This window comes from Tyto alba, unplaced genomic scaffold (genome assembly GCF_018691265.1).
Source record: "Tyto alba isolate M040663 unplaced genomic scaffold, T.alba_DEE_v4.0 Super-Scaffold_39, whole genome shotgun sequence".
In the NCBI taxonomy this organism is placed as follows: Eukaryota; Metazoa; Chordata; class Aves; order Strigiformes; family Tytonidae; genus Tyto; species Tyto alba.
In genome coordinates, this window is record NW_024881314.1 from 14,867,963 (window position 1) to 14,892,024 (window position 24,062).

At 44.5% G+C, this 24,062-nt stretch overlaps 1 protein-coding gene and 1 long non-coding RNA gene across 3 annotated transcripts; one reads left to right on the forward strand and one right to left on the reverse strand.

Annotated features, from left to right (window-relative positions):
• Positions 1–10,264: 10,264 nt before the first annotated feature.
• LOC122154390 lies at positions 10,265–18,687 on the forward strand. Its single transcript, XR_006166286.1, has 3 exons — positions 10,265–10,929; positions 16,868–16,924; positions 17,920–18,687. It is a non-coding gene; the product is annotated as an uncharacterized LOC122154390 (long non-coding RNA).
• Positions 18,688–18,819: 132 nt separating this feature from the next.
• Positions 18,820–22,726, reverse strand: LOC122154382. Of its 2 annotated transcripts, none has more exons than XM_042802587.1 (2): positions 21,476–22,726; positions 18,820–21,010 (listed from the first exon to the last, which is right to left on the reverse strand). In XM_042802587.1, exons 1-2 carry the CDS (start codon positions 22,542–22,544, stop codon positions 20,928–20,930), a joined length of 1,152 nt encoding a protein of 383 aa, XP_042658521.1. In that variant the 5' UTR covers positions 22,545–22,726; the 3' UTR covers positions 18,820–20,927. The 2 variants fall into 2 exon arrangements, with proteins under 2 accessions (XP_042658521.1, XP_042658522.1); XM_042802588.1 differs by having other exon boundaries at positions 21,445–22,726.
• Positions 22,727–24,062: the final 1,336 nt, after the last annotated feature.

Sequence of the window (24,062 nt, forward strand, 5' to 3'; positions counted from 1 at the left end):
CCAAGCGGTGGTGGCACAGCCAGGGGACAGCACGGACAACCGCTTGAGCACTGATGTCCCCCGTTTGACTGCTGAGGTCCTTGATGAGCTTCCCCACCTCTCCGAGTATGTGGGAGGGGGCAGCTGCCCCAAGGAGCGAGCGGTGGCGGCCGGGCTGGGGGATGGTGAGGACACTGTCCCCAATGTCCCCAACCTGACCACCTCCCTCAACGAGCTCCCCCACCTCTCGGAGCACAGGGCAGAGGGCGGCTGCAAGGAGCAGGCGGCGACAGTGGAGATGGTGGCCGGCGAGAACACCTTCCCCGATGTCCCCCACGGCCTCGCCAGCACCGCCTCCGTCGGCGAAGTCCCCGACTTCTTGGAGGATGGGGTGCAGGACAACGGCCCCAAGGTCGGCCTGGCAGCGGCCATGCTGGGGGACGCCTGACCCCTTCTGGGGTGCGGCGGCCTCCCCCTCGCAGGACCCCAAGGGGCAGCAGGGTGGGGTGGCAGCAGACCTCCCCACCCGGCTGCCCCCGAGCCCCTCGGAGGCTGCTGAGGAGGAGAGCTCCCTGGAGACTTCCGAGGAGACTTCAGAGGCCCGTCCTGTGGAGAGTCCCTGGAAGGATCCCCCGCAGGGTCTTCTGGAGAGTGTCCCTGCTGAGCCCCCTGCGCATCCCGCTACTGAGCCCCCCGGCCAGCCCCCCGGCTGCCCCCCAGTGTCATCCACCCCTCAGGGCCCCACTGGTGGGGGAGGCGCTGCGGAGGCAGCCCCGGGGGGGTTGGACCCACTTGCCGCACAGGGACAGCGCAGCGGTGGGCAGCAGCAAGCGCAGAGCATCCGACGGCAGCAGCGTGCCCACCAAGCGAGCCAGAGCCCTGAGGGACCCCAGGGGGCAGTGCCCCACACCCCCCCGGCCGCTTCTGACAGTGGGCACAGAAGCTGTGGGGCACAACCCCTGGGACATGCGACCCGCACCCACCCGCTCCAGCCCCAGCCCCAGCCCTCTCCCATCTCTCTCTTTCCTTCTTCAGTCATTAAAGGGTTGAGGATTGTTTCACAGCGCCCCTGCCAGCGGGCATTCCTGCAGCGGGAGGCGGGGGGGTTAACGCAGCCCCTGCCCCACGCGTAGATCTGACCCTCCACCTCGTCACCCCACTGTCTGAGGACCCCCCCCCCCCCGTGACTGGAGACGGTTAGTGAAAACGTTAATGCCCACACTCAGGGTAAACGGACTGGAAAGAGCTCTCAGGAGTCTCTCTGCTGCCGTGGAAGCCACAGGCAACCGCACAGCAGATGCCACTTCAGCCCCGCAACAGGAAAATTCTCCTTTCGCTCTGACAGCGGCACAAAATCATCCAGTACTCGCAGTGCTCCCCCTGCCCCACGGAGGTGCCTGTGCACTGATTCACAGCACGAACCCCGCCCGGCTCCCAGCTCTTCCCTTCGGTGCCGCAGCAGCCCCGACCCCGGGCCGGGGGGGGGCGGGGGGGGCGCCCCGGCCGCTCCGGGGGAGGCCGGCCCGGCGCGGGGGGAGCGGCGGGGGCCGGGGCCGGGGCCGGGGCCGGTGAGTGCGTGTGGGCGGCTGCCCGCCGCGGCGGGAAGCGCCGGGGAAAGCGCGGGGAGGCCCGAGGGGAAGGTCTGGGAGCGCGCGAGGGACGAGGCGGCGGCGGCTGCCGGAGGGGCTTCGCCTCTGCCCGCCGCCTCCGCGCCGCTCGGCGTGGCCGGGGCAGAAGGCGGGCCGGCAGCCCGGCGGCGCGGGGGGAGACCCCCGGGGCTCCGCAGGGGAGGCGGCGGCGAGCGGGGCCGGGCCCGGAGCCTGGAGCCGCCGCCGCGGCGGGCGGGGCGCTGGGGCGCACGGAGTGTGCGGCGCGGCCTCTGCGGCTGCTCCGGAGCCGGTCCGGCCGGCTGGGCCCGGGCGCTGCCCCGGCCTCGGGAGGGATGGCCCGGGGCTGGGTGGGCAGCGCTGGCGGAACGGCCCGGCGGCGGGGGGCTGCCCCCCGGAACGGGAGGGGGGGTGCCGTGTGCATCCCCCCCCAAACGGGACAGGAGGTGCCCGTGTTCATCTCCCCTCCTAAAACGGGAGAGGAGGTGCCTGTGTTCATCCCCCCCCAAAACGGAGAGGAGGTGCCTGTGTTCATCCCCCCCAAAACGGGAGAGGAGGTGTTGTGTTCATCCGCCCCCCCAAAACGGGAGAGGAGGTGCCGTGTTCATCCCCCCACCAGAATGGGAGAGGTGCCCCTGTGTTCATCCCCCCCCAAAACAGGAGAGGAGGTGCTGTGTTCATTCCCCCCCAAAACGGGAGAGCAGCTACTGTGTTCATCCCCCCGCCCCCCCAAAAAAAAAAAAAAAAATGGGAGGGGAGCTACTGTGTTCATTCCCCGCCCAAAACAGGAGAGGAGGTGCCATGTTCATCCCCCTCCTAAAACGGAGGAGGAGGTGCTGTGTTCATTCCCCCCCAAAATGGGAGAGCAGCTACTGTGTTCATCCTCCCCCCCCAAACGGGAGAGGAGGTGCCATCTTCATCCCCCCCCAAAACGGGAGAGGAGGTGCTGTGTTCATTCCTCCCCAAAACGGGAGAGGTGCCCCCGTGTTCATTCCCCCCCAAAACGGGAGAGGAGGTGCCGTGTTCATCCCCCGCCCCCAAAAATGGGAGAGAACGTACCGTGTTCATCCCCCCCTAGAAAACGGGAGAGGTGCCCCTGTGTGTCCCCCGAAAATGGGAGAGGTGCCCCGTGTTCATCCCCAAAACAGGAGAGGTGTCCCCATGTGCCCCCCCGGGAGAGGTGCCGGGCTCCCCCGGAGGTGCCAGTGCAGGGCCGTGCGCCCGCGTCCAAGGGGGCAACTTTTTGGGGAAGGGAGAGCAGCGGTGCGGCTGCCGGGCTCCCGCAGGAGTGGCCTGTATTTAATGAAGTGCCTTTTGTAACAGGAAAAATCCCACGTTTATTAGCAGAAGTCTGGCTTTGCCTGTCTGTGCCTGCTGCCTGCCTCCACTGGCTGCATTGAATATGTACATGCCAGGGCTGTGCCAGGTTTTCCGTCGGGCAGGTGGGAACGTTGTGATTCCATGCTCGCTGAAGAGACGGACGCGCAGTTGTGGGTAGGTTTAAGTTCATGTGAGAAACAAGCCCACGTATATATAAAAAAAAGTTTTATTGGGGACAAAGTCAGTGGAGCAAAGAATACAGCGCTGGGCGCAATGGCGCCCTGGAGCCAAAAGGGGCTCCCTTTTATTGTATAAATGGTTACATATTCATCTACTCTAATACATATGCATCACTACTTCTAAGGATAGGGAGGGAATATTACAATTAGTTCCGAGAAATCATTAACATATCCCCCCAACCCAAATTCCTCCCATCGCGCTTGCGCAGTGCTCCCTGGTGGTCGTGGGCAGGGGTCTTCAGATGAAGGCTCGTAGTCTTCTTCACTGTGTTCGCTCGTTGACCCTTATTTATGCGCAAACTCAGTCCTGTGGTCACGTACACCTTGTCCTTCAAGTCTGGGCTAATTTGTAGCTCTTTTGTCTTTATGGCTCAGTGGCTCCAGTTCCTCTCTTATCTCAAGAACAGGAGATAACAGAGAGGGCCCATCATGTTCTTTCCCATTCCATTGCAAAGGAGTTACCATCCTTTGATATGGACCATCTGGTGAGCATTCCAAAGGAAAAAAGGGGGGGCTGTTGGGTTGGTGTTTCCTCTGATCAATCCCCCCTCTCTTCTCTTTTCCCACTAGTAAATTATTTTACTTTTCTTAAAATTTGTATCATTGTACTAATAACAGCTTCAGCCTAATTCAATAAAAGTAATTGTTTAATTACTTTTAGCGAAAGCAAAATTCTTCTATTATTTATCACATTCACTAAAGAATAAGGGGGGAAACGGGCAATGTGCAAAAGTAACTCCTGTTTTGTTAGGCAATCATAACTGAACACCTCAAATGATAAAGGTTTAATGGGACTTTCTTCCTTAGTGTTCAGAATCTTTTCTGAATAGCAAAGGATGGCTGTGCAAGAGAACAGAAATGCTGTGAATAATTTTATATGGCACTAGAAATACTGTGTGGTGTTATCAAAGCTCATTGGTCTAAACCGTGGGCATGTTCTTGTCAGGAAGGAAAAGTCTTGAAGAGGTTTGGCTGTTCTTAAAAACTTCTTGCATTAAAATGTTTGTGGACTGAAAAGCTGCACTGCATAACGGGGAGAGTGAAATGTCTGCAGCACCATACAGCTGAGGCTAGCCAAAAAGGGAGAGTTTTTGCTGGTCAGAAAGCCCGAGAGGCAGTTACTGGTAGGCACAGGTGAGGTAAGAACATAGACGCTGCGTGAGTACGGTAACGTTCCTTTCTGGAAAGTGTCTTTTGGGTCTCAGCCTTCAACCCCTGAGTGCGTTGGTTAGATGAAACTTTTATTCTGCTCTCCCATTTCATTTCTAGGATAATGTTTTGGGAAAGCTAGTCTTTGCACTGCTCCCGAGTTGATTCAGTACCCCGTATGATGCACTGCTGAGTAGAATTGATTAACTGTGTGTGTGGTGCACACGTGTGTGGTTCCGCTCATGAAAGCAGAGATACTGTGGCTTCCTGGCTGTAAATAGAAGGGGAAGGTTTGCTGGAAGACCAGTGCGCTGGTGGGAGGCAGTCTAATCAACATCCCCTCGTCCCTTTTAGTTGAAAGAGTGGTGGTGCTCTGAACAGCTCTATCTGTACCGGTGTTCTAGCACCAGCTATTAAGTAACTGTGATACGTAAGCGGCCAGTGTGAGGAGAACTGAAATTGGAATGCGTCAGCTATAGGCAGTTACATCTAGAAGTAAAAAATACATCTTTTTATATAGTCTGTGTTCACAGCAGCATATTAATTCCGGCTCTTAGGTATGTGAAGATCATTGTTGCATACACATAAGGCGTATCCGTGTTCTCCAGTAAATTCAGATGCCTGTGCGGGCCTAACTGATGATAAATGTGTAACATAAAATGAGTTAAAAATGTGAGACAGGGTATTTCAGACCACTGGTTTATGGTAATTGAAACATGACAGGCACTAAACAGTGTTTGACTGATGAAGTTTGAATTCGGTCTTCAGCATCTTAGACTTGTTACAAGAAAACCTGTGGCAGTAGAAGGCAATTGGGATTCAGAATTGAGGCACAGTTGTATTGAGTTTGGTGATATTAAAGCTGCTGAACAGTAGCTTAACCTAAGAACTTGGAACTAATCGTCCCTTTGTTATTTTTAAGTAGATAGAATGCTGTTTTCATGGGACTTTTAAGGTGAGACTTGAAAAGGTGAGTGGTTTGTTTTCTGTGCACTGAAGGTACCATGTCTTTTGGGGGAGGGTAGGGGAGAGAAGCTTTCCCACTGCTTTTCCTGACCAAAATTTCGTTCTCTCTTTCCCAGCTGCCCTGCAGTACTCCTGTCTAGTGGCTGCTGCCCTTTCACCAAGAACTAGTTACATTTCAGTGATGCTGTCTAAAATAATCTGGAATACTTTCAGGATATGATGTGCAAGAAGGAAATAAATGATTATTGAAATAATAGAGAGGTATCTTAAAAGTAATTGATTGGACTCCGTATAATCTCTAAGAGAAATGGAGTGTTACGAAGTGCATGCCTGCCCAACCACCCTTGCCTCAGCAGGCATGGTTGCATTTAACTGGCGAGTGGTCTTGGGAAAGTTTCTTTCTCTCTGGTTTCTAATAGTTTAAAAGAGCTCCTTGCAAGTGAGTTGTGAGTTGCGGTGCACAAATACTTCTAGGAGTTTAGAGATGAATTTTTCTGCAGGTTGGTTCTGTGGTAACGGTGAAATTCTTCAGTGGCACCAAGCTGGTCTCAGCGGTCATTCAAGGCGCTGAGGCCAAAACCGTGGTGCGTCTGTTGCTGGGAATCCAGCCCTGTCATGAAATGATTCATCCACAGACATTTTCTTATCTCAGTTGACAGCTATTTTTAAGAGCAGCCATCTGGCCTAGAAGGTTGATATCTAAGCAGAGGCAGCCTAGAGAGCTAAAAATTTCTTTCCCACCAAACTTAATCTTATTTTTGCCAGACATCTAATATGTACACTAATCATTTGATTTGGCTTGATTTTAATTAATTCTTGCTAAATGTCTGGTGCTAATTGTTCATTCTAAAGGCATTGTGGTATTTTGGAGCTACTGTCAGGAAGTCAGCAATTTTTTTCACAAACCAAGAGGATAAGTTTGAAGTAAATGTCAGTTTGAAGCAATTTCTCATACTAGTGGGTAATGATACCTAAATGATAGGATAACTTTTGAAATGAGTGGGATTCTCTAGGTATGTAAGTCTGCAGAAGGGGTCTCAGAATGAAATAATGGCATATTTGTCCAGTATACTTTTAATTTTTTTCTGTGTGTGTCCTGGGTTTGAGTGGGTGGTGGGGTTTTTTGGTAGCAGGGGAGGGGGCTATAGGGGTGACCCCCTGGAATAAGCTTCTCGAAGCTCCATAAAGGGTGATTTTTCCCCATGCCAGTCCTATCTCGAACCCCAAGCCTGGCTCTCTGTCCCTTCTTATTGTCAAAAGAGAAGGGGGAGAGAGCAGCTGTGTGGTGTTTGGCTGCCGACCAGGCTCAACCCACGACAGTGTGCTGCTCAGGAAGAACATTGCAGTGAAGGAAAGCTGTCGACCTTTTTTTTCATTGTGCTCTCTGAACCTCGTATTTGAAAGAGAAATGTAAGCTCTTTATTTTAAAGAGGAGTTTTATTTGCTTACTTGTGAGACTCACTGTTGCTGTTACTCAGCTGACAGGGGGGCTGCAGTAGAAAGAGTGCTTGCAGCTGAGTAAGAGTGTTCACAGCATTATAGTGTGTTCTGTGATTCATGCTGGCAAAACGCCTCTGTGTTCATTATCTCTGTTTATTTAATATATGCATTTCAGTAGCATAAGCCTTCATTGAGCCTATTTGGAATGTGTTAAATGTAGATGCATTTTACTGTTTGGTTAAGCAGTGGAAATGTGCAGCTACCCATATCACCAATCATTATCACTCAGCATAGTAATGGTTAATCTTCCTGATTAAGATTATTTTGGTCATAAGAGACAAGAGAATGAAAAGGAAACATTTTATTGATGTACTGCGTTTGTGTTGTTCACATCTGCCTTTCTCTTCTTTAAAATCCTACTGCAGACAGCACTCTGGCCTTTCAAACTGTGTTTGGCGTATCTTGCTCTACATCAAATTTTTCTTTCAGGTAGGAGACAGAGATTAATGAGAATCTAAATTTAATTTCTCTTCTTATTGCCAGTGGAGAGCTTTGCTAGGTTTGAAGTAAGTTTTCTTTGTGCCAAATGGTTGACTTTTCTAGGATAAACCCCCTTTAGGGCATGTAAAAAGTCCTCTGATTAAAATATTGGCATTCCCAGACCCCACTAAAACTTGGGCAGGCTGCCAGACCCCACTTAATGAGGATGCCCAGTGTCTGCCATGACAATGGCAGTCAGTGATTATCAGTGTTTGTTGACTCTATCTTTACGCAGACGTTAGGAGGAGCAATCCCCTGTGTGTCTGGCGCTGTAATAAAGAATGCCTGCTTACTAAAACCCCAAAATTGAGTCTTAGAGAGTGAATTAATTACCACTTTTTGGTACAGGCTACTGTGCTTTGTTTTTCACTTTCAGCATCCAGTACTTGCAAGCATCTTCCAACAGTATTCTATTCTTTAAACACAACTTCCACTCTTCCTGATTTCAGAGAGTGTTAGAAGGAGAGTGTGCGATTCTTTTGTAATGACTTCTTTATGTTGTGTAGCTGAGCCTATTATTCTGTTTTTTCGTACGTGTAACCTACTTGTTCTCCATTTCATAGAGGGAAAGGGGCGGGCAGTCTGTGACTGAGCTATGAATCAATCTCTTTTAACAACCTCCTTCTTCCTCTAGACTTTCATGAAATTTTTCCTGTGTGTTAATTAAGAGTGATCCATTCTTACCTTGGACTTGTCAGCACCTTTAAACATTCCATTAGGTGTTAATGACACATGAAGCAAGAATTAATATGAATTTGTTAGTCCTGTATCTGGTAGGGATGCTCTATATGTAATTGCCTAAATGTATCAGTGTTTCCTAAACTACTGGACTTAAATGGTATTGCTTCATTTTCTGCTTTTGCTTAACCATTAGTTATTGAGTCAAATGATGCTAATTCGTAGAGCATATTTTGGCCTGTATTGTACAGTATTTCAGCTGGACATTTGCCATGGTCTGCTTGGGATTTTCGTAAGACAGAAGTGAGTTGCCTGAGTTCTGCCCTGTTGGTCGGTGTTGAGGAGAGTAGCAGAGGTGTGGGAGAGAAGTTGTGAGGAATGCTTATAAATAACCTGACTGAACCTCCATGGCTGTTGAACTGGTACCTTCTGCGAAATACCAGATCGGTGTGTGTTCTTCTCTTATCGTTTCACCTTAGTGGATGACTGGTTTTGTTGGTCTTGCTTACCTAGTGTTAAGCAAAATGAAATTGAACATTTGTGAAAACATGTGCAGATAAGGTACAATACTCCTAAATTAAAGATTGCACTCGGTCATATAAAAGCTAGAGGTGAACAGACTAATCGCCTCAGTTGGCCAATGCAGTTCGAGAGTAGATGTTTTCTTTTACGGAAGGTTTGTGTTGGCTATAATTCCTCACCAAACCTGTATGGGTAGTGGAAGTGGAGTGGAAGGGGGTTCTGTGAATATTTTCAACAGGGATGTTTTCTGTGTTTGTGACCCTTTACCATTGCTCATACTGTTTTAATAACCTTCCTAGCAGGTTTTTAGAAACAGCACATTTGAGATTAACTTTTTGCAAGTACCCAGTTTTCACTTCACATGTTTTCAGTGATGAGCTATCCTTATTGAATTGGGAAGCCTAACGTGTGATCCACCTGTCCTATCAAAGCAGCTTGCACAATAGTACTGGTTTGGTGCCTGCTTTCACATAGCTTATAGTAACAGAAAATTTTTTAGAAAGCTACCATTGTTGATGAACAGAAATACTGCCAATGTTTGTCAAATGTGTGTTTTATCTGACCTGTTCTACTTAGCATCTTATGGCAAAGCTTTCTCATCAAAACATCTGACAAATATCTTTATTCTTACAGTGTCTTATTAGATTGATAACGCCGGTGGTCTCACTTTTTAATGTAGTGATTTAATGTACTGAGGATTAGGGAGCTAAACATCTCTTCAGTTGCAAGAGGAGGTCATCTGCAGTAGGTACAGAGGTGAGGATTCAAACTCACAGCTGTAGATGAAAACCACTGCTCTGTTCTAATGATCTTAACAGCCTTTTGATGAAAATGAGTCCCTCCCCGGGGCTGCAGCCCTTCCCGAGCTGCTCCGGCATGGGACACCCCCGCACGCTGCAATCCTCCCAGCGCCGAATCGCAGCAGCGGGGGCTGCTTCTTCCGGCAGGGTCCCGGGTGCCTTCGGGCGCAGCCGCCTGAATTGGGCATGTGGGGCCCCTCACAGGCCATAAATCAGTGTCTGCTCCACCGTAGATCTCCATGGGTGGCAGGGGGGGCCGCCCTGCCGTCTCCCCACAGGATACAGGGGGGTCTCTGCTCCGGCACACCTCCCCCCTCCTTTCTCCCTCCGTTCCTCCACTGACCTCGGTGTTCACGCAAATGTCACAACTCTTCCTTGCAAGTCCAACTCCTCCTCCCAGGTCCTGTCTTAACTATGTTGTCACGGAGGAGCAGGTAATTGGCTCAGTTTTGGTGCAGAGGTGGAGCTGACTTGGAGCTGGGGGAGCTTTGAGAAGCTTCTCCCAGGGGGCCACAGCTGTATCCCCCTCCCCTGCTACCAAAAACCCCACCACTCACTCAAACCCAGGATGGTGCTGAAACTGTCAGTCCTCTAAAGAGTAAAACTAGGAAAAAAATCTGTTTGATTTGGTGGTTGTAAAAGTGAAGCCTGCAGTTGGTAGGAAATGAGGAGATTTTGGCTGTTTGTCTGCTTTGAGACAAATTAATAATACTGGGGAATACCTTGCAGCCCAGAAGCTGGCTAGTTCCAGTCTGAGCTGTTTCCTTAGGCTTTCATGGATGCCGATTAATTAGTATGTCTCTTCCTGTTTCTTTTCAGCCTGGAGTTCAGCTGAACGAGTACCTCAGGAGAACCAAAGCCTCTGTTGCCAAAAGGCTTTAATTTGCCCTCTGTTTGGTCAGCCCTGACCAGAGGTTTGCACGTTGCACTTTCCTATGTCTTGCATCTGAAGATTTACATAAAGGAAAGAATACCCTGAAGCTTTTGCATTCTAATGGGTGAAAATGAACCGCGAAGCATATATCCTTGAGGGTTCTGAGAAAGAAGGGAGACAGTTGTAATCTTTTTTCTGGTTTTGCCCAGCTGAACTTGTCTCCCAGAGGAACAGCTGTATTGCAGAGAAGAGAAGCTGTCCCATTGAAGTAGCTGCAGATGCAGCGTACGTAGCTGGAAATCCCATTGCACCTACACCCTTTCGTAAGTGATCCCTCCAAAACTGAGGCTTCTCCTGGACGTTCCTGGTGAGGCCCATCGTGTGACGGAGATAGAGATTATATTGCTCTAAAGAAGAAAAGGATACCCTTGTCTCTTTACTTATAAACATTTTATTTTACAAAATGATTCAAGGATTGTTGCATTCTACCTGTAAGAAAAACCTTCTGAACTACCCATTGGTCAAGAAGATAAAAGGTGCACTAAAAGCTATGAGTGAAAACTTGGGAGCAACTCTGATTTTAAGACATTGAAATTATTGTATGGTTGAAGATACTGAAAGCACAGTTGTTCCTCTAGAAAATGAAGAGATAAATGAGTTGCGATATATTAGCTGTTGCACATTTAGCTGATGCTTCCAAGATGTTGGCATACTTATTAAGTTTATGGCCACGGCAAGTAGACTGCAGATAAACTTTAGCAGCTTCAGCATCTCCCCAAGTCATGAATTTACAGAATTCCTGATGTATTCCCAGGGTCAGTGAGTTGAATTGGTTTTGAGATTGGAAAGTTTTGTCACAGAGTTATAATAGTCTCAAAGATCTAACTTGCTTGCTTTAAGTGGTATAGTAGATATTGGAGCCAAGAGAAAATACGTAATAAGTCATCTTTGTGATATTGTGAGCTTTGAGTCTTGTTTGAGTGAAGGAGAAGAGCAAAATTCTAACTGGGTGCTAAGGATAGTCTCATTTCACAGTGTAAAAATGTCAAAAGAATGTTTGTTTCTGTTTCTGACCGTGGTGTGTAAAATACACCATAGTCACCTTGTGTACTTGAGATGTTCTCAGATGTCCCTGACACCTACCGAAACCAAATGCTGTATTCAATTGGTTCTGTTATCTCCCATGTATTTCTGCTAGTTCTCCAGTTATTCCTGTAGGGAGACTTCTCTCCCTCTCTCTCTCTCTCTCTCTCTTTCTTTTTTAATATTTTTTTGGTAGTCCTCTAGGATACAGATATTTCAGAGACGTCATGCATCCGTAATGTCTAAATGGCTCCTTCTTCTTTCCTTTCCCCTTCCACCACAATCAAGAAATTCCAGACAGAAGCTCTTTGGTGTCAGTAACAGCTGCACAGCAGATAATTTTTTGCATCCTCAGAGGTGTCATAGTTGTAACTCCACATATGCAGTTGTGATACACATGTATATTAAGCATCTTCCCGTCTTTAAGTTTCCTCAAGGCTCTTCTGATCATTCTTGATTCAGCATTTTCCTCTATGTTCTGCTCCTGGTTAGAAGTAGCTCCTTTCAACAGAAAGAAGTTGAGATAATCTGTTGTAAACTTGATTTTTAGGAAATTTTAATATTTTGCAGTCCTGTGTTGTGATTCAAAAATTGTGCCCCCTTCTTTCATCTCTGGGGTTTATAATAAGGTGTCAGCAACGATCTAGTGCATCTGGGAGCTTGCATCAATGCCTGAGAGAGCCATATGTGTCTGCTTCAAACAAGGCTATAGAAAAGTGTTCCACTAGGCAACTCAGGTGTCATCCACCTTCTGGGCAACCCTGCAGCTAGTTAGCTTAATGGTGTATTCCTCTGACTTGTCGTTTCTGTGAAGCAGACTCCAGTTTTCCTCTCTGTTCAAATTAACACCAAAATCTCTGTGCTCTGGTCAAAAAAACATGCCGATTCTGGAGACTGTCAGGAAGTTTGTGGCTTGATGGGTTTGATCTATTTATGTACTTCAGGATGTTGCACTCCCAAATTCTGCGTGAGCACATTGTTAGGAGATTGCTCCAGCCTTCTTGTGTGGGGAGCCCGTGCAGGGCAGGAGCGTGGGCAGAGGGAGCCACAGATGAGATGCAAGACCTGAGTGACCTTAGGTGCATGTAGAAATCCAGTCATGCTGCTGCTACTTTAAGGTATTATTTGAGCACACGGAGCTGTGTGAGGATTGCCTCCCGCAGCAGTCAGAGCTGGGATTGTCATAGTAAACATTTGACCCAGCTACATAGAGTAAACCAGGTGACCATTTCACTCGGTGGCTTTAACGGAAACGCTTATTCAAGATGAAGGGGTTCACAGTCTTCAACATCCCCATTCTAGCTGTGATATTCTCGGATGGCCCTGCAAAGTCAGAGTTCCAGGAGTGGTGATGGAAATGTACTGTGTGACAAGAAGCCCTGTAAACTTCAGATATTGCTCATTCTTAGTGTGGTAAAAGAGAGCCCATTGGGACCGACTGCCATCGCTATTTTCTTGTCCCATCCACTCTAGCATTTCTTTTTAGTCCACAGAGGCTGAGTCACTGTTGCAAATTCTGGGGTGATGTGATTTCTAACCTGTCTGTGAGTCAGAGTTGAGTTGAGAAGGGGGCAAAACAACAGGAGAAATGCAAATCTAGATGAAAAGAATGTTTTATGTTAATGGCACTTCTATTCATGTGTTGAGGCAATCTGGTGGCTTAATGTGTAAAAATGCATATGCGCATTCAGACCACTATACAGTCAGGTCCATCAGTAGATCTTCATTTCTGTCTTGCAAGGGAGTTTTCCTGCAGCATCCCATTGATTTCAGTGTGCATAGAGACCATTGCAGCTTTTTCTGAATTCAGCTGCTTGCATGGTTGGAACCAACACAGTGCCATCTCCTGAGTCTGGTAAATTTTACCTGACAGCCATTGTTTAAGAAGTAGTGGACATGGATAAAAATACTTCGTGAACTTGAAGAGAAAATGGGTAGTCTCTGCAGGTCCTAAATAGGGCTACGAAATCGATCCTAAATAAGAAACAGAGAAGAAATTGCTTCTTGGCTGTACACTTGAGGCCTCTCTTCCGACAGGTGTAAAACATTGTTTTGTGGGCACAGTAGCAGCTCTGAGCTGAAAAAGTAGGTGAGAGTGAAATCAGGACAATTCCATGGAAGAGAGTAGAGTTGTGGAGGCAAAACGGGGATTGAAGAGGTGAACTGTACTCCCTCTAGCTTCATCTTCAAATGATACAAAGGGATTTGTAGAATAATTCAGGTCAGAAGGGACCTTCTGGAGTTCATCTAGTCCAGCCTGCAGTAATAGGACTGAGGCTTTTCTAAAGAAATACTCTTGAATCTAGAAATTTGTTATTTAGATCTTAAAACTTGATATTTTTTTCATATATTTTGAATTGCTTGTGTTTGGGCAGAAGTGCAGCAAAGGTCAAGTGGAGAAAAGTAAAGTATGAAAAACACCCTTAATTCTCTGAGTAAGTGCCAAAAAAAGAGCAAAGTTGACCTGAACTCTTGTTGCAGGTGGGAGGGAGTTACCATCCCATGAGTAGCTGGAAGCTGTTGCATGTGTTTAAAGTAACCAATGCTGTTTTGTTTCCCTGAAATATTCCCTTCTAAGTGTTGTTGATGTAATTAGTAAAGAATCTTGCCTTTTACTTTCTGAGAAGGGAAACAGCTGACCGTTCTTCACTCACATGAACGTACGTATTTTTATTTGTATTCCATTTGCCACGTGGCTGCTATCCACTGTTAGATAAAACAGTCAGAGAAACTGTTCCACATCACCTGGTAAAACATAAAGGTTCTCTCAGAGGTAACTGATGGGTCAGAGTAACATTGAGTAAGCTTTTTTGTGAGAAAGGGATTTTACATCTTGCTGGAAAGCTTACTGTATCAAAACTTGATTGTTTTAAAACAGAATGAAAAAAGCATTTTTGCCCTTTTCCACAAAAACTACATTTATATTGGACCAGTGTGTTCTCCTGTAGTCTTGTGTGATACCATGCAAAATAAAAGGAAAAATAATTCAGAATGAAAAGTCATAACATTATGGAATACTGTAAAATTTCTACCTTATAAAATGCCTCTTTCATTTTTTATTTCATAATTCATGTCATCAGAAGAACATTTTACAATAAATCTTTCTGGTTTGATACGTTGTTTTTTTTCTGATGGAAAACAGATCCACAGGGGCATTTCTGACAAGAACTGAAAACGTCTTGTTTGGGAGCGTTGTTCTGTATTATTTAGTTATGTTTATTTGTTTTGTATTTGTTTGGTTGTTTTTTTTAGTTCCTTTACTTTGCATTTCCACTGCAAATCTGAATTTGCTCAGGGAGATTGCTAAAACTCTGTTGTTCTGATGCTTCATTCTCTTCTGTTCCTTCATTCTCTTCATACTGGTTTTGCCATGTAAGAGTATATATTACTGTAGAGGAGATAGGGTCTCTTCGAGGTTGGTCTCAGATGTTGAATATGGCTTGTCTGACTCGATAGCTAGCAATATTAGTATTTTCTTAATTTCTTACATGTACAGATACTACGCAAGATCCTCATTATTTTTGTATTTTTTTTGTATCTCCTACTGCCGATTTCCCAGTTTTGTTTACCTGCCGCTAATCCTATGTAGTTTAGCAGTTCCTACAAACAGAAGAAGACTTCTACAGAAACCTGATAATTTTGAACCCACTTTATGTTTCTGTTTGCTTTGAGTTGAGGCTGATACTAAACCAAACAAGGTTTTGCTTCTGAAGAGCACGGTACTGGCTATGTTGAGTCTTCTTCCCATTGGCCAAGTGTTTTCATTCATCCAGCACTTTGTATGTGTTGATGGATCTGTGATTTTCCTGTCATTCAGTGTTCTTGTCCAGTTAGGCAGAAGTGCTGTGCTACAGAAGAAGATTACATGCTTGACTTTTGCTGAAGTAATTAACATACAACTGGACTGCCTTCTCCAGTTTAGTTTATGTATGCTAAGATAGCTTTGTAACACATACTGACCAAAACAAGGGGATGCAGGATGGCAGTGCAGCTTCCTGGAGTAATTTCTGGAATGCTGTTGCTTGGGTCTCACAGTGACAGTGTTTGAAGTCCTTGTCTTTGTATTAGGATATTCAGCATAGGAGAAAAGAAAAAAGGACATACACAGGTATTTGACTTTGGAAAGTTGTCATGCTTGCTGAGTGGTTTCTGTTTAGCACTATTTTGTGTTATCATCTTTATGCTACTGAAGTTAAAAGAAAAATGCTTAGAAAATCAGTGAGAAAGGAGGAGTGTCTTTGACTTTCACCTGCCAAGTTTCTTCTGTGAGCTTGCATGTGTGCGAGGCTCGGATGCTGTACCAGTCAGTAGGCTTATTAGGCTTATTTCAACATTGCTCAACAGAGCCGAGACCTTGAATACGCAATTAAGGATGGACACATCTCTAACTTGAGTAGCGGAACAAGCTGTAGTAAGGTATCACATCAAAGTCTGACCCACTAGAAATGGTAGATGATACAAAAACACTCACTTAATTTTAAAGTACCTGCTCTTTAGGTCTGCTGAAGTGATTAGTCACCTTTTTGGTTTCTGTTTAACTGATTGCTGACACAGCGTATTTTTTTGTTCAAGGTTTTTCATATCAAAGTAAATTACAAGATACAGGATGGATTTGTTTTGTGAACATCCCTTTTACAGTCAAAACTTCACATGCTGCTGGAGTATGTCTGTTTTCACCAGAACTATGAATATGCTAGAAAGGAGCTCTTCTTAAAACTTGTAATTGAGTCAAGTCTGGAAATTAATAATGCCAGCCGAGTGCTACAAGTGCATACGATAATTACTTGTATGCTTGCTAAAAGTTGTGGAGTGGCTGGAAGCAAATAGGCATGTTGTGAGCGATCCAGACCGAGGGGTCTCACAACCACAGCTGTTGTGAAGGACATATGCAAGGTCGAAGGAGATAAGGAAATTGGGGTTTTGAGAAACTGCCTATGTTGCAAAGAGGTAAGGAGGTTGGAATGTAAAAAAGAAGATAACAAGATGCATAAACAGAATGTAGGTACGGCAGAGCAAGGCGTGTGAACGAGCAGCTTTAAGCTATTAGCAACCAAACGTAACGCGTGCGCTTTGTGCTAGTGTATAAATTGCTGTGTATCCTTTAATAAAGTGGCATTAACTTGATCACAATGATCGTGCATGTTGTGTCTGAGACTTCCGCGTCACCACGCTGCACTAAGCAATCCCTGTCTGTCTTCTTCCTTTCCCTGGGAACACACAAACACTAATCAGAGCCAGAACAGCGCTTTTAGGCTCACGGCGAGAACTTCTCACAGAAAGCGCTCGCACGTACGATCGTCGCTGTACAGCAGCCTCCCCTCCAAACTACCACGGTACGCTAAGCCATCCAGCTCTCTCTGCTTCCTTTGCCTAGGAACACACAAACAGTACGCAGAGGCTGTACAAGCTCTTTTAGGTTCCTGGCGAACTTAAACTGCTTTGTGCTTATATTGTCTGTAAATGTGGCTCGAGTGATGCCCAGCAACTTGGGTGAATCGTATTGTTTATTATTTACCTATTTTAGGAGGGTGGGGTATTAATCCCATATGACTTTCTGCTTTTTTACATTGGTTTATACTTGGCTTTCACTAGTGTGACATTCATCTGTAACCCTGTGGTCAGTCTGCTGTGAAAATAATCCTAACGTATTGTATATTCTGTATCCTGTAGGCAAAGATGAAGGAATTGTTTGAAGCATGGTGAAAACTGTCTGATTCTCAACAGCAGGTATGTCAGTGGGTTTTGGTGAGGCTCTGATCTAATTGGAAAATTACAAACTGGAGTCAAAATTAATAAATTCATAGGAAATCTTGAACTCGGTTGCTCAAAATATAATACTGAGGACAATACTCTGAGATCTTATTTGTACGCCTTGAAAAAGATTGTCATTTTTATTCCAGTAGTGACCATTTCTTTCACAGTGTTGATGAAATGTGAGTCAGTGGGATGGGATGGAAGTTCTGTATGCCTGGAAATGGATGCTGAGCGGCATCTAGGGAGGAAGGTGGAATAATCTGCAACAGTTTGGGTTTTTTCTAATAATACTTATTTTTAAATGCCAGCATAGTAATTTGCTGCTCATGGAAAGACTTTGGACAGGTAAAAGCAACAGAAATCTACAGGTAATGTGCACGCAGTAATTTATTAATTTTGGTTGTCTTGAGGATACTTTTTTGCCAGCTTTCTCAGTGTATTGAAATACGAGCCTGCAGATGGGGGTATTGAAAATTGGAGGGGTGCTATACTGAAATCTAATCTAAACCTCCCAATTTTCAAGTATTCTGTACCTTACCGTCCTTCCTCCTGAATGCCCTTCTTCCAGATTGTTTTGAATGCGTTCTTAGAACATGCACTATGTTCATGTTTTTTTCTGTAGAAAAAGAATTTGAAATAGTTCTGCAGAAATATCTGTTCCTGTTTCTTACATAAGCCATCTCTCTCAGACTAGTACTCCCATAAAAAGCCTTAGCTGTTAGTAGTCGTACTGAATAAACTTCCTCTTCAGGGATGTCAATCTGTTGACATAACCACAGTTCAATACTAAGGTTTTGTATTTTTATGTTGGATGTTTTTTGAATTTTCTGAAGGTGAAAGTGGACGCCTGGGATGTGCACTACACAGGTCTTGTAGTAAGTCACCTCTGTATCAAAGAGGAGGATGTGACATGGCAGTTATGCTGACAAAGCCCCTTCTGTAACTGTTGATACCTTATTTTCTCCCAGCCATACGTGCAGCTTGCTGAAGATGATAAGGTTCGGTACGAGAATGAAATGCAGTTGTGGGAAGCAAAAATAGTCAAGCTTGGATGCGAAGACCTGATACGTTCCAGAAAGCAAAATCCAGAAAAGAAAACTGCTGAAACCTGTAAACAAAGCTGAAAGAGCCAAAGCTTCTTCATATGAAAACGAGGCGAAGTTAAAGTTGAAAAAATCGGAAGAATGAAATGGTTAAGTATTTTATATTTGATGCCCTTTGGTTGTCATGTCTTTGTCCTGCTGTGTTAATGCTGCAGTCTGCATTAGCACCAAAATTTGGAGAACCCATAAAGGGCCCACTGGAGAAGCAGAAAAGATGATCATGTAAGAGAGTGTTATAAATTGAGACTACAATGGGTTGTAATCCAATTAAAATTTTATTAATTATAGCAAGTAGAATATGAGCAAAACCAGCGCTGGACGACAGGGGAGTCTGTGCTCCACCAACTGCCGTACTGAGTAGAACAGACTGTCCCTTTTTATGCATCCTGACTCCCGCGTTCATAGAGTGGTGGAGATACTATATTTCAACTGTTGCTAGGGGTCTAGAGTGGTGGAGATACTCTGCGCATGTTCCAACTGTTGCTAGGGGGTCGTTTTCTGCCTCCTGGTGGTCGATGATATCCTTATATGGAGTTGTTTTTCTTCTGTTTGTTTTCTTGGAATATCTTGTGATTTGCAGCGTCAGCCATGTGTGCACAAGCAACACATGATTCCATGAGCGATCTCCCCTTCTCTTGTTATCCGACCTTTAAGTCTTAATAAACAATATACTTAGCTCATAGTTTCTCACAATCCCCCCTTTTTCTTTTTATCCTACTATTGTTTATTAGACGCTACTTTCATTCTTAGCACTGCAAGCAAGCCTTCTTCCACAATTCCAGCATTTATCACAACATTCACAGGGTAATATCTCACAATTACAATCATAATTCTTACGTGGTATAACGCATTCACAACAATCTTCATCATCTATGTCTTCATTAATAGATACACTTTTATATTTTACCTCAGACCTTAAAATAAGTAATTTAGCTATGTCGAACCGTTCTCTAATAAAGTGTAAAATATAGCGTATTATACAAGGTCCAAATATATGTCCCAGAATCAATATAATAAGCGGTCCTGCTAAAGCAGATAACAAAGTAGTTAGCCAAGGTGAAACATTAAACCAGTTTTCATACCACGATCTGCCCGTCTCACGATCTTTTTTACGTTGATCTAACCTTTTCCGGAGTTCAGACATGGTGTCCTGGACTATTCCCGTATGGTCAGCAAAAGAACAGCATTCTTCATTTAGAGCTACACATAACCCTCCTTCCTTTAAGAACAATAGGTCTAATCCTCTTCTATTTTGCAGCACTACCTCTGATAAAGACTTTACTGAAGTGGCTAAATTTTGTATAGATCGTTCTATTTTTGCTAACTCCTCATCTACAGCCATCTGTAAACTTTGTAATTCCTGACCTTTTACTAGGGAGGCTATGCCTGTACCTGCTCCAACTCCGCCCGCTATCAGCAGAGTAGCTAGGGTTACCACTGTAATTGGCTCTCGTTTTTGTCTATTCAGATCTCCTTCAAAGTGGCGTAACACCTCCTCAGAGGTGTGATAGATCAGACGAGGAACAATAATCACCTGTATGCAAAACTGAGATTGACTAAACACGTTTAAGGATAGGCAAGGCGTTACTCCGATGTCTGAACAAACCCACTTAGCTCCTGGTGTCGGGATAGCCCATTTGTCATTTTGATCCTCGTGTCTTTTTATATTGGTGTTAGTGATTGTTTGGTTGCACAAGGGCTGATACCTTTTGGGAACTGTACCTATACATTTTCCTTGACCTGTTACTAATTGAATAGTAATTCCTTGTGTATGGTTCCTCTGGTCATCCCATTGGCATTCTTGTGGGTTTGAACCACTAGACCATTGAATCCTATCTGGTATTCCGATTGCCTCAAAATATGGTGGTCTAATACTGTAACATAACCAGCATTCCTTAGTTAAATTTGGTTTACTTTCATTAAGGGTACGATAAGAGGCTCGCATTAAATCCCATAAGGGGTCTTTAGATTCTGACACTCCTGAATCCCTAACTAAAGAGTACTCAGTCACCATGTCTTTAGTTGTTCTATCTGTTACTGATAAAATGTTTGGACGAATGGTTGTGACACTTGTGGGAACCATCCTTTTCTTAGGAAAAATGGGTGAATTTAGGACTGAGTTTGGTCCTACTGGTAAGGGATCGTGAGGCATCGGTCTTTTCATTATTTGAAAGATTCCTCCTCTGTCTCCACCCGGTTCCCAATATCTAATTCCCCAATATTTTCCTGCTAACCATTGATCGTTGTCTGGGGTTTTAATTGTTATGTTAATACTTTTACAATATCCGTCATTGTTACAGTGTCCGAATACACGTCCATCGCTTCCTATGTGAGGTCTCTTACACTTTTCTGGTGACCACTTTATTTCTAGATATTCGTCTCCAGATGTGGACCACTCAGAGGCCCATGTTTCGCATCCCCAATAGCCACAGTAATAGTGACCTGGAAGGTTACAATAACTTCTTCCAGGATTGGACGCGGGACATATGTAGATTGGTTTGCACAGATCAGCTTTGTCTTTACGGTGTCCAGTAATTAGATCGCGCAAACTCACATTAAAACTAAATGTACCCGGTGTAGCCCGTGCTTGAATTGGATTATTTGGATGTTGTATGTTTGTTATTGTCCAATTCATAGGTTCATGAGGGTTTCCTCCTTTTGCCTGGGCTATTATCAGTAACAAGACTAACGGTATACCAGGAAAAAGGGTGTTTGTCACTTTTGCCAATTTAAGTATATTTTTACCAGTCCTGGGGAAGTTAGACCATTGCTGCTTTTGCGTCCCATTGTTCTGATTCTCTTCTCCACGGTTTGTTCCTCCTCTGCCTCGCCCGTCGACTCGGTTGCTTCGAGTCACGGGGTGTACCATCTTCTCAGCAGCAAGGGAATTCTTCAGGAGAACAGCTGTTTCGGGCTTTCTGCCTGTTTATATAGGCTTCCCACTTTGCAGCTTTAACTAATGGGACAAAGCAAGACACAGTACTTCCCTTCTGCACTTTATAGCCAAGATTTCAGCTACAAAGTGGATCGGTTTGTCAGATTGGTACCGATAATATTGAGGGTTTATTTCTTTGGCAAAACTTTCCCACCACTCATGGGATTCCCCAAATAATTTCTTGTCTCATTTCTCACATTATGTCCACCATTTATCCTGGTATGCCTTGCACCTAAAACAAGCAAATGGGTAACAGTTACAGTTTAAATGATTACACCTAACTCATATATTTAAAATGCATACATTACTTATATCAGTATATTTTCTATATTTTAACAATTTTCTCTACCCCACTTTGTGCATTTCCATGAACAAGGAAATTATTATTGCAAGTAAAAACAGCAATATACACTTTATACCAAGAGGCAATGTGGCAAAATGCTCAAAGTCTCTATCATTATCTCTTCAGGGTTATCTTGGTATCACCTGGAGTACTAATTACTTTCCATTGAGGTTTCGTCACGGGGCCTTTAATGCGACTGGCATGAGTCCATCCACGCTCAGCAGTCCGGACAGCTGTTTCTGTTGTTAGTAAAACAAGATAAGGTCCCTCCCAATTGGGTTTTAGGGTTTCTTCCTTCCATACTTTAACCAATATCCAATCCCCAGGTTTAACATTGTGAATTTTTAAGTCCAACGGGGGTCGTTGCACAATCAGTCTGTGTTCCCAAAGCTTATTACGATGTTCTGCTAATTGTGAAACATATTCATTAATCACATGGTCTCGAATTAAAACATTTGTTTGTGGATTTTCAATTCTATAGGACATTCCATACACCATTTCAAACGCTGATATTCCCACATCCGCTCGGGGTCTGGTTCTGAGAATTAATAGTGCCATGGGTATGCACTTAATCCATGACAATTTGGTTTCTATCATTAATTTAGTCAGAATAGTTTTGATTTCTCCATTCATCCTTTCAACTTTTCCCGAACTTTGTGGATGCCATGGTGTATAGTATTCCCACTTAATACCCAAGCTTTCGGTTAGATCTCTAACAATTTTTGACACAAAGTGTGTTCCTCTGTCCGAGTCGATTACTTCAGGCACTCCATATCGAGGTATAATGTGTTCAAGTAACACTTTAGTAACTTGGTTAGCAGTTGCCCTGGAGGTAGGAAAAGCCTCAACATAATGTGTTAAATGATCCACCATTACTAATAAATATTTATAACGCCCTACCCTAGGTAGTTCAGTAAAATCCACTTGTATGTGTGAGAAAGGTCTGTATGCTGGGGAACGTCCTCCAAGAGGTTTTTGTCTCATGTTGTTTCGATTAACCTTTTGACAGGTCTCGCAGGCTGCCGTGACTGTCTTTGCTATGTTATATACGCCTATACAGGCAAACTGTTGATTGAAATGATCAACTAATGCCTGGGTTCCCCAGTGTGTTTTGCTGTGTATTTTTGAAAATATTTCGAGTGCTATGCCTTTTGGCAAGACTTCCCTCCCATCTGGCAATATGTATTTACCCTCTTGTTCCTTAGCTCCCATTTGTTCTAGTTTTTCCTTTTCTGCAGACTCAAAGCTCAAATTTTTACTAACAGATACTTGTTGTATCGTCAAAATCGTATTATAATTGCCTGCCACTCATTTTGCTTCTGTATCAGCTGCATTATTTCCCCTAACTTGATAACTTGTACCTCGCTGGTGTCCCTTTATATGTACAACTGCTATTTTATTCAGCATTTTCAATGCCCCCAGAACTCGCCGAATTAATTCCGGGTGTATCAGTTCTTTTCCCTGCGAGTTAACAAATCCTCTTTCCTCCCATATTTTCCCAAAAGTGTGTACTACCCCGAACGCATAGCGTGAGTCTGTATATATAGTTCCATCCTTTCCCTTCAGTGATACTAATGCTTTCCACAATGCATACAGCTCACAGGCTTGAGCAGACCAGCTGGCACTCAGGGGGCCTGATTCTATTGTCTTAAATTCTCCTTTTTCCAACTTAACAACGGCATATCCGGACAATCGTTTACCTTCTACTATTCGTGATGATCCTTCTATAAATAATACTTCCCCACATTGTAGTTCTTCTTCTTCTAGGTCTGGCCTAATACGTGTCTGCTGTTCAATTGTTTGGAAACAATTGTGCAATAGTTCATTACCTTCTCCTGGGTACAAAAATTCAGCGGGATTAACTGCTCCAATAGTTTTCAAAGTTAATTTAGGGGGTTCTATAAGTATTCCTTCATATTTCAATAATCGACTATCTGTAAGCCATTTTTCTGCTTTTTGTTGTAACACTCCTCTTATATTATGAGGCGCATATAGGACAATTTCCCCATTAAAGGTAATACGGTTTGTTTCTTCCAGTAATAAGGCAGCGGCAACTATGATCTGTAAACAACTTGGCCAACCCCTGCTCACAGGGTCCAACAGCTTTGATAGGTATGCTAGCGGTTTCTTTTGTCCGGCCCATTCCTGAGTTAATACTCCGAATGCCGTTCCTTCATGTATGTTAACAAATAAATGGAATGGCCGCTTTAAATCTGGCAGACTTAAAACCGGTGCTTGACTTAGCTCCCTTTTGAGACTGGCAAACTGCTCTTGATCCTGAGGGGTCCACTTGGGTATTTTGTCTTTAGACAATTGTTCATATAGGAATTTAGCCTTAAAACTGTAGTTCTCTATCCATTGTCTACAATATCCAAATAGCCCTAATGCCTGCCGAATTTGCCTCTTAGTGACAGGCATAGGTAGTTCCAGAATTCCTTTAATGCGCTCTGGATCCAGTATCTTTTTGCCGTTAAACAAATAATGCCCCAAATATTTCACTTTTTCCTCCACAAATTGTAACTTTTCTTGTGATACCCTTAGTCCCTTTTGTGCAAGGAAGTTTAGGAGTCGAATGCTTTCTTTTCTTACATTCTCCTGATTATTCCCTGCTATAAGCAGATCATCTACATATTGTAAAAGCACATTTCCCGTTTGTACCTGGTATTCCTTCAATAGCTCTTCCAGGGCCTGGCCAAACAGATTAGGGGACTCAGTGAACCCTTGGGGGAG

Coding starts and splice junctions, on each gene's coding strand:
- LOC122154382 (XM_042802587.1), bottom strand. CDS start 22,544: ATGGGAGCTAAGGAACAAGAGGGTAAATACATATTGCCAGATGGGAGG. Junction 21,011..21,475: donor GAAAGTAATTAGTACTCCAG/GTGATACCAAGA, acceptor TTGTCCCATTAG/TTAAAGCTGCAAAGTGGGAA.